Here is an 8,942-nt window from a genome sequence, read left to right on the forward strand (position 1 = left end):
ATAAATTTGAAGCATAAATGTTTCACCAACATAGCCTAATCACAATCATCAACTGAAAAAAAACTGAATTATTGAGTGTAATGTTAAGATAATGTGGTTTATAAACATCGGTCTGTTATGTTAGAGTTTAAATGGTGATACAGCATTTGTTAAGAGAACAGAAATGAGTTTTCTGACAGATTTTCATTATACTGTATAGTATTTTATTATTAATCAGGCAGCTAAGAGAGCACCTTCATTTGGGTCCTCAAATCTTCAAGCTGCACATGCGCAACATGAAATTCCTCTTTCTCGGTGGACGCAATGGCGGACGCAGAGTGAGTGTCTTCTAGCAAAGTCGAATCTTAAATAATCCTATGTTAAAATAAGTACCATAGCGATTTTTAATCTTTGGATGTACTGTTTAGTTTATGTACAATGTTGCCGTGTTTGTATTGTCGAAGTTGAATGCGTTATATTGCCATTTGGGCAACGTTTTTTGACACCGTGGACACGGCACAATATGGCTGTTCTTTTCCAATTCGTACACAATATGTGACAATAGTCTAACGGAGAAGCAATTTAATCGGATAACTGTAGATAAAGTTCTACGCGCTACATTTATTTGGTGAATAATAACTGTGTACATTATTTGTGCTATGCAGTAATGAAGCCGGTTAGCTTGGTTGGCTAGCAATTTTGCATCGTTGCGACGCTTCCATAATTACATTCGGTGCTTGCGTCCTGCTTTTCATATCCAATCTGACTTAAAATGTTGCTGTGTTACAGAAAAAAGGTTCCGGTGGTCCCTGAGAGCCTTTTGAAAAGGCGAAAGGCCTACGCCGCCACCAAGGCCTTTCGCATCAAGCGAATGCTGGCACGGAAAAAGGTAAATGGCAATGAGCTCACCAGGTAATTCTGACGCTGGGGTTATGCTATCTATGTGATCTGCTAATAATAACAGGCCCCGTTTTTGTTTTAGGCCCGTAAAACAGAAAGAAAGGTCATCTTCAAGAGGGCTGAGAAGTACCACAAGGAGTACAGGCAGATGTACAGACGTGAGATCCGCCTTTCACGAAGTGCCCGCAAAGTGGGAAACTTCTATGTGCCAGCTGAGCCAAAATTGGCATTTGTCATCAGGATCAGAGGGTAAGTGAATGAAGGCTGAGCATCATTTGCTATGAAGACAAGGGAACATCTGTTGGTGGTGTTTGCACTAGCGCTATTTTAACCAGCAATCCCTGTTGTGATGTTGGTCGTGTGTGGTTAATGATGAATTCTCTTTCCCCGACTTATCGACTATGGTGATACAGCCATTACAATAAGCCAATTTGGTCTGAAACCACACAGAATATTGAAATTAACCACGTTGCCCAACCTTTATATCCGCTAAATTAAATGTGTCGTGCTTTGCAGTATCAACGGCGTCAGCCCAAAGGTCCGCAAAGTTCTGCAGTTGATGCGTCTTCGCCAGATCTTCAATGGCGTGTTCGTCAAGCTTAACAAGGCTTCAATTAACATGCTCAGGATCGCAGAACCTTACATTGCATGGGGGTAAGTACATTGCAGCTGAGTCAAACTAAGCTAAAGTCAATGTTATTTGCGGGTTGTTTACGGAAGCAAGGGACAAACTAGGGATGCACTAGTGTCTGTATTGGTGTCGGTACTCATAAATATAAGACATCATTTTTCACTTCACCAGCTGTGTGGAGATACAATACTTGAACATAACACTAAATACATTTTGCTCTGCTTGGGCAGTGCTGGAGGAAGCCATCCCAAAAGTTAATGTAATGACAAATTGTTACTCAAAAGAGAAAATGTTTTTGGGCAGTGTATATTTTTTTGCTCTGACTGGTAACTCTCGTGCTACTGCAATTTTGCCGTGAATGGCTCTGATTGGTCAATTGCCGGGCTAAGTCGTGCACTAGACGTAGGGCTGCTTGATTATGAAGAAAATATTAATCATGATTAATTTGGTAATAAATGAAATCACGAATAGGACAATAATTTTGGGGGGTTCAAAACAATAAAATGTTTATAAATGTAAAAAATATTAATAATACATTTCTTTTTTACACTATAACTATGCAAGTTCCTTTTGGACCAAACAAGATTTGTTAAATTTGTCATTTTAAAATTAAAAAGGTGCAAATCTATAAATTTAAACAACTCAAAATTAGTACTAATCTTTTATTTTTGTTTCCGATTATGCCGATTTCAAAATTGTGGAGTGTAATAATTGTAATTGAATTTTGATTAATTGCACAGCCCTAACTGGACGTTGCTCCTGCCTTGCATCACCCCCTTCGGTATCTTCACAAAGTTTTCATTTTGTTTTGCCATCAAACATAGGCTGCTATCGGCATTCCTAACCAATAACCCTAAGAGCATTTCTGATATTTCTGTAGTAAAGAAACATGTACAGAGTATGATTCAAACCCAAGACCCCGCACTGTCGGGGGTTGCTGCAATAACCGACCATTATGCCGCAAGATAATACACAGTCACTGGCGCAGAATTTGGACTTGTAGTTTGCACGCGATTCACGGCAAAATAGCACTAAGTAGCGAGTGGCTAGTAATGGCAATATAGCTACTAATAGCAGTAAAAGTAGTCAATTCTTGAGTCGTCACATAGACCAAAATCAACTACTGACATAAATAGTAGTTTTGATACATAAAATAGCAAACCAATGATGAGTAATAAAGAATCATATATCCAATATCGCATTTTTCCTCAGTTCAAATCATATGAAATTAATGGCAATTTTAATTTTTTTCCCCCCCATTTGTTTATAGAATACATATTTTATATAGAAGACGCATTAAAATTAAAATTTATAAAGACATAAAGTGAAACATTGCAGTGGCCAGAAAGTCCCAATCAAAATATGTGGCTGTACAACTTCTTTCGACCAATACGGACATCGGCCGCCAACGTGAGTAACGATACCTAATATTAGTACTTGCCCACCCCTAATACTTGATATTGCTTACTCAAATGTGAGTACTTGTACAAAAACAGTCTCAAAAGTTGCAATGGTGCATCCCTAGTAAAAACACTATTGGAATGTGGTTAATGATGCAGAACTTTTTTCCCCGTCTTATCGACTGTGGTGAAAACAAACTGAAACAAAGCCAGTTTTGTCTGAAACCGCATTCACTTTTAAAGGAAAAAAATCTGTGATAAGCTTTAATAATTAACTATGAGTGAATCTGCTGTTCCTCCTTTTATTCTTTGTTTTTAACCCAAAAAATGTAACCACATGTTGAAACATCACAGATATCCCAACCTGAAATCTGTGCGTGAGCTCATCTACAAACGCGGCCATGGCAAGATCCGGAAACAACGTATTGCCCTCACAGACAACGCTTTGGTGAAGCGGAGCCTTGGTAATCTACACACTTGACTGCGTGACACTGAATGGATTCACTGCAGATGCTAGAACAGTTGAATTTGTGTGGATAAAACTAACGTGGTTAATGATGCACACTTTTTTCCCCGTCTTATCGACAATGCTGAGAGAAAATTGAAACTAAGCCAATTATTTCTGAAACCACGTTGAAGAGCACTGTTAAAAGTGCAACTTTTAACTGTTTGCTTGCCACTTATGATATCATACATATTCACCACAGGAAAATTTGGCATCATCTGCACTGAGGACCTCATCCATGAGATTTACACTGTTGGCAAGAACTTCAAGTCCGCCAACAACTTCCTGTGGCCCTTCAAGCTGTCGTCACCTCGTGGTGGCATGAACAAGAAGACCACCCACTTTGTGGAGGGAGGTGACGCTGGCAACCGGGAGGATCAGGTCAACAGAATGATCAGGAGGATGAATTAAATCAATAGTAAGTTACAAAAAATGCGTGCAAGTTTTCAAGTTGTCTCATCAGATGTGGTTGATGATGCACAATTTTTTCCCCGTCTTATCGACTGTGGTGAAAAGCAGCTAAAGATAAGCCAACTTTGTCTGAAACCACAACTACCTGTGAAAACACAAAACGTTTCCATATGTATGCTATTCAAACTAATTTTTAGTTTTTTTCCCTTTCAGGTTTGTACAAGACTTCAAAATGTTCATTAAAAACATGTTTAAAATGTTTGTGTTGACTGTTTTGTGCTCATTTTTTTCAAAATAACATTATGGCCAGCTCTAGCTTGAGAATAGTTGTAGAAGTAATTGATTCCTCAGCCCATCAACAGAAAGACTTAAAGCCATAAAATCAATAGCGTCCGTTTTCCAAAGAGTTGTGTTAAATGTTAGACGCTGCATGTGAATAATGAAATGGACAATTGTCTGCTCGTGTACAATTAACGTGACTGGAACTGGAGGATTCACCAGTGGGTGTTATAGGGGCCATGTTGCCATGGCAACGTGGCGTAATACGTTGGTCGTAGTGCAGGCGACTACTATACGTCCTACACCAGTGAGTCACTTGTCCACTAACGCTAAGGAACTACTATTAAATACTTGGTCGTGTGCAACATGACGTTGCATCTGGAAGCATCGCGGTCGCAGCCTTGCGCGGAAACTTTCCTGGTCAGGGGACGCGCGAATTGTGACCATTGCGGGCCTGGCTCAGGCGGTCGTCGGGCTCCGGCGTTCGGCAGGTTGGTGATGGGAGCTGCTGCGAGACGACCGCCTTTCCGACCAATTTCAACGTTATCATCGATTCAACCTTTGAATGGTGAGTGAACGACGACGTGGCTGCATGCACGTGAACGTAGCTTCGATCTGTGCTAAACAAGTGCTAGCAACGCCTCGTTCAATAACGTAGGAATTTGCAGATGTACTACTAGCTTCACGTTGGGCATCCAAAATCCTGTCTGTACTGTGCCTGTGTCATCTTATACGTGTTCTCCCCTCTAAATATGTTGCTACGGTAGTCCGACATGTCTAAAAATGAGTCTAATGATCAACTTGGCGTTTTCGAGTCGAAACTGCAGACCAGAAGTTGGCGATGTAATTTGTTACACGTACCTATAGGTGGCGATATTACTTTTTATAATGAATAGCTGTCTCACGTCAGTAAAGACTTTTATTTAACTTTTAGGACACTATTTGAAATAACGCTATTCTTTAGGTGTCATATTAGAGAAGACAAGTATCCTACCTCCACTAGGGGGCAGCCATGTGCCCCACCAAGGGGGTGAGCAACCCTTTGGCCTCTCCAAGATGCTTTCAGGCCCTTGGAGGCCCTTCAACATGAGGTAGCAACATCTCAGTCGGGTGCATGACATACATTGCATATAGATTATGTGAACAATCCTTTTACTAATTCAACATTTTCATTAATATTGGCAGAATGGACTATTGTAGGGGTCTACAACGTGGCTACAGAGCTACATGTAGGTCTGTGATTTTGGAAAATAAGTGTTTAATATGTTTACATTTGTTGGTTCTTTTTTCAATTGTAATTCTAAATGTGAATATTAGTTTTTTTTTTAATCTTGTGTGTAAAGTGAAGGCGATGTCTACAACCCTGAAAAAAAATCAAATTAACCAGAGAAAATAAATATCTTAATTGGGTATTATTTTTGCTAATATATATTTTACATTAATTGTTAATTGAAATAGTCATTTTTAATTCAAGTTGACAGCTAACTGCACTCCCCACATGATGAAATGAAGGCCCATCACAGGAGCAGTGGCATTTTGGTTGAATTTAAGTTTAGATGAATGGACATTGACTTTTATATGAACGAAAGGTTCAACCAGTATTTTTTTCCAGTTTCTTCAAGTTTTTGTTACATGCAGAAATAAACTTTTTGGTTCTCTGTAGCAGGTCATTGATTTCACTAATGCCACATTCTTTATACATTACAGGTCAACAAAATACTGTATGCATCGTTATCCTAACTTTAGATGTCAAAAGGGTTTTGTGGCTCTGTGTTTTATTTGTTTTATTTTTTCTGTGAGAGGCGATCGAAATGGCTCTTTGAGCTTTAAAGGTTACCGACCTTTGGACTAGTGGCGAGCACGTCTGCCTCACATTCAAGAGCTTCTCCTGGTGTCTAGCTAGCGCAGCTAAGTCTATCCCAGCTGACTTTGTGTGAGAGAGAGGAGGACACAGAGACAGACAAACTCAACATCTACATAGCATTGTAAAAAAAAAAATGTTACACAGTTTTTGTCTTTTGTGTGTGTGTGTGTTTTCCGTAGTTACTCTGAGAGATGCAAACCCAGCGTGACTCCGACCACCTTTTTCCCATCAACATTAGTCCTTAGAGGCTTGAGTGCTTTTCCAGTGCAGAACTGCAATTATAGCAGGTATTTGTGGGCGTTAGCTTATAAGTCAGTCATTAATAGCTCTCTTAAGCCATAGTCCCCATGCCTTTCTGCTGTACATCTCCTCGGCAGGGCCAAGGGGAATTGTCCTGCTTACAACCTCCTAACTCTGAAAGACAATCTGAAGAGTGAGTAAGCATGCCAAATGTGGCCTCAAAAGTATTAAAACACGTACTGGAGAGGAAAAAATAATAATATGGTGAGTGTCCTCTTCTGTGAGATGCTTGCATCTGTGGGAGTTTTGTCTCTCCATCCAAAAGAACATTTGTGAGTCCAGAGGTGTGTCTTTCAAAACAACAGGGTAGCAGAAGTGAGTATTCAACTTCACACACCTATTCTAACTTGCAAAACAGTAGGTTTAAAGCAGAGGTGGGCAAAGTATGGCGTGTGGCCAACATACATCCAACTGCTCCATTCTTTAATCAGGCCTGTGGATCATGTACTGTACATTATCCTGTAATGATGTCGTTTTTCTCAATACTTGTTGAAAATAATAAAATAATGAAAATTCGTTTTTGTTTTTTTCCTCATTAATTTATCTAATTAAATAATTGATTTATTGTATTTTTATTCTACATTTACATTTTTTTTATTCATGTTAATTGGTCAATTGATTTGTTGTAAATAAAAGTAAAATATTAATTGTAAAAAATATATATTTTTTTAATTATTAGGAAAAAATGCCTGTACAAGACATTGTATTTTATGTATTGGATAATTTGACAGTTAAGTATACTGTATTTGAATTTAGAATAAAATTTTATGATTTTTGTTTTAAATATTTAATGTGAATTATTTTTTTATGTAATTTTGTATTTGTCATGGGGAAATTGAACTCATACTCTTCAGTGTATTTGTGGTGCACACCACACGATACACCTTAAATGTAGTGAATGTAATTTTTTTTTTCTGCTGCCATGCTCGAACTGTCACCCTCTGGTTTGAAACCCCAAAAAACCCAAGTCATCACAGATGAACAACTGCTGTCCCAAAACAACGTAGTTTGTATACACACTTTTTTTTTTATATCTCGCCTATGAATAACTTGTCCTTTAGCCCTTAAAAAATGCCCACCACTGAAGGTTATCTGAACCTGATTAATACAAGAGGTGTGTTTTAATACTTTTGTCCATATATTGCGCATGTGTATACATTTATCTTCATTTTAGATTGACAAAATGTAGGGTCGCTTGAACACCTCCTCCTCTTCTCCTGTTAGGTCAGTCGTACCCAGATCCCGTGATGGGAGCCTCACGATCCTTTCTCCATAGGATATCTGAGTTGTCCTGCTTGGAGGGTGAGACGGCAAGGCAGGAAAAGCTGAAGAAAACGAGAATGTCCAGAAAAGCCTCATCATCCTGACAATCACTGCTACCCCGGTCAAAGGGGTCCAGAGCGGAAACAGACTTTGAGTCGATGCCAAGGGCGGGCGAAAGACATCAAACCTGGTGGGCACCCTGTTCGTTTAAGTGGCTCCTTCTCTCTGCTCTTTTGTCTTCACTGGTGCTAGTTTTCTGCCTAACGTGGTTAGCTGTTACATTTACTCATTAATGAACTTTTCACCTTGTCAAAATGATCACTGTGTTTTTTTTTGTGGTTTGTATAGGTTAGTCTGGAAGCCAAGGTAGTACATCTTAATATCTTACATATATCCAGTTAACGATTTGATATCCAAATTCATTGATATTGGTTGTCATTGCTCTTTCTGTGGTAATGAAACTTGAACAATAACTCATTTATTCTTTGACTGTGACCACGAAACAAATTTGGTCTAATTTAGTGGTTATAAAGCCTCTAAAAACCCCATCAATCTGGAAGAGATTCTTTGCTAATATTGTAACACAAATGATAAAAAAAAATTTGAATATGTAATTATTTTTGCCATTCTTTATACTATTTTTGTTATTTACAAACAAATAAAAAATCTAAATCTTCTCCTCGATTTGTGTATTTCCTACTTGATTTCAAATCCAACTATATCAAACTAATCAACAATAAGAAAAGCAATAAGTTGTTGAATCTGTGAAATGCTTTTTTTTGACTTGCTTGGGGGATATTTTGCTAACTGCAAGTCACATCTGTAATTGATAATTGTCTTCCTGAATTTATATAAACAGAAAGTGTTTAAAAATTGCATATGAATGTTTAAAAATGTTGCAATGTTTGTAGCTGATTAATGTTGCTACTTTAGGCGAGTTGACGCTCAAAAATGTCTATAACGTCAGAGATATATTTTTCAAGCGATATTTGTGCTATTCATGCCTGACCGCGATTCGTGTATTTGATTGTCATATTTTTTAATCATTTTTGTTTTGAGAGAGAGTTGAGTATTGTTAGTCTTACCGATTCAACATGTCATCATCATTGCTCTTCTTTTATCTAAAGAATTAATCTGAAACGTATTAAAAATCCCATACCCTTCACCTTAACCGGATAATTCATTCACAGTCCCACCCAGAGTCGTGAAGTTGTCAAGAGACCAGAGGAAGGGTCAAAGGAATGAAAGATGAAACAGTGAAATCCAGCATCAACCAGACAGTGCCTACCACCCACAGGATTACAAAACCAGAATATTTTACCAACCCCATAAACCTCTAAATTCCAAAAGATTGGGGAGACCTCAGTGACCAAAGGAAAAACTAAAGTTAGGAAAAAAGGACGGATGAAG

The 8,942-nt window shown here is 38.3% G+C and overlaps 2 protein-coding genes and 4 non-coding genes across 8 annotated transcripts; all 6 read left to right on the top strand.

Moving 5' to 3' along the window:
• The first annotated feature begins 237 nt into the window (after positions 1-237).
• rpl7 (ribosomal protein L7) lies at positions 238-4,087 on the top strand. The gene is made up of 7 exons (XM_077554678.1): positions 238-317; positions 769-868; positions 962-1,128; positions 1,396-1,533; positions 3,265-3,374; positions 3,618-3,833; positions 4,040-4,087. The coding sequence occupies exons 1-6, from the start codon at positions 304-306 to the stop codon at positions 3,824-3,826; spliced, it is 738 nt and encodes a 245-aa protein (XP_077410804.1). The 5' UTR covers positions 238-303; the 3' UTR covers positions 3,827-3,833; positions 4,040-4,087.
• LOC144040773 (small nucleolar SNORD12/SNORD106) lies at positions 1,239-1,328 on the top strand. Its single transcript, XR_013289850.1, has one exon. It is a non-coding gene; the product is annotated as a small nucleolar SNORD12/SNORD106 (small nucleolar RNA).
• Positions 3,051-3,142, top strand: LOC144040770 (small nucleolar SNORD12/SNORD106). Its single transcript, XR_013289848.1, has one exon. It is a non-coding gene; the product is annotated as a small nucleolar SNORD12/SNORD106 (small nucleolar RNA).
• LOC144040772 (small nucleolar SNORD12/SNORD106) lies at positions 3,455-3,545 on the top strand. The gene has a single exon (XR_013289849.1). It is a non-coding gene; the product is annotated as a small nucleolar SNORD12/SNORD106 (small nucleolar RNA).
• Positions 3,878-3,968, top strand: LOC144040765 (small nucleolar SNORD12/SNORD106). Its single transcript, XR_013289843.1, has one exon. It is a non-coding gene; the product is annotated as a small nucleolar SNORD12/SNORD106 (small nucleolar RNA).
• A 25-nt stretch (positions 4,088-4,112) lies between the features above and the next one.
• On the top strand, positions 4,113-8,196 carry c20h8orf89 (chromosome 20 C8orf89 homolog). 3 transcript variants are annotated; one of them, XM_077554680.1, is made up of 5 exons: positions 4,113-4,673; positions 5,070-5,196; positions 6,149-6,256; positions 6,347-6,402; positions 7,546-8,196. In XM_077554680.1, the coding sequence occupies exons 1-5, from the start codon at positions 4,472-4,474 to the stop codon at positions 7,596-7,598; spliced, it is 546 nt and encodes a 181-aa protein (XP_077410806.1). In that variant the 5' UTR covers positions 4,113-4,471; the 3' UTR covers positions 7,599-8,196. The 3 variants fall into 3 exon arrangements, with proteins under 3 accessions (XP_077410806.1, XP_077410807.1, XP_077410805.1); XM_077554679.1 differs by having other exon boundaries at positions 4,122-4,673; positions 7,494-8,196; XM_077554681.1 differs by lacking the exon at positions 6,347-6,402.
• The last annotated feature ends 746 nt before the right edge of the window (positions 8,197-8,942 follow it).

Source organism: Vanacampus margaritifer, chromosome 20 (assembly GCF_051991255.1).
Source record: "Vanacampus margaritifer isolate UIUO_Vmar chromosome 20, RoL_Vmar_1.0, whole genome shotgun sequence".
Lineage (NCBI taxonomy): Eukaryota > Metazoa > Chordata > Actinopteri > Syngnathiformes > Syngnathidae > Vanacampus > Vanacampus margaritifer.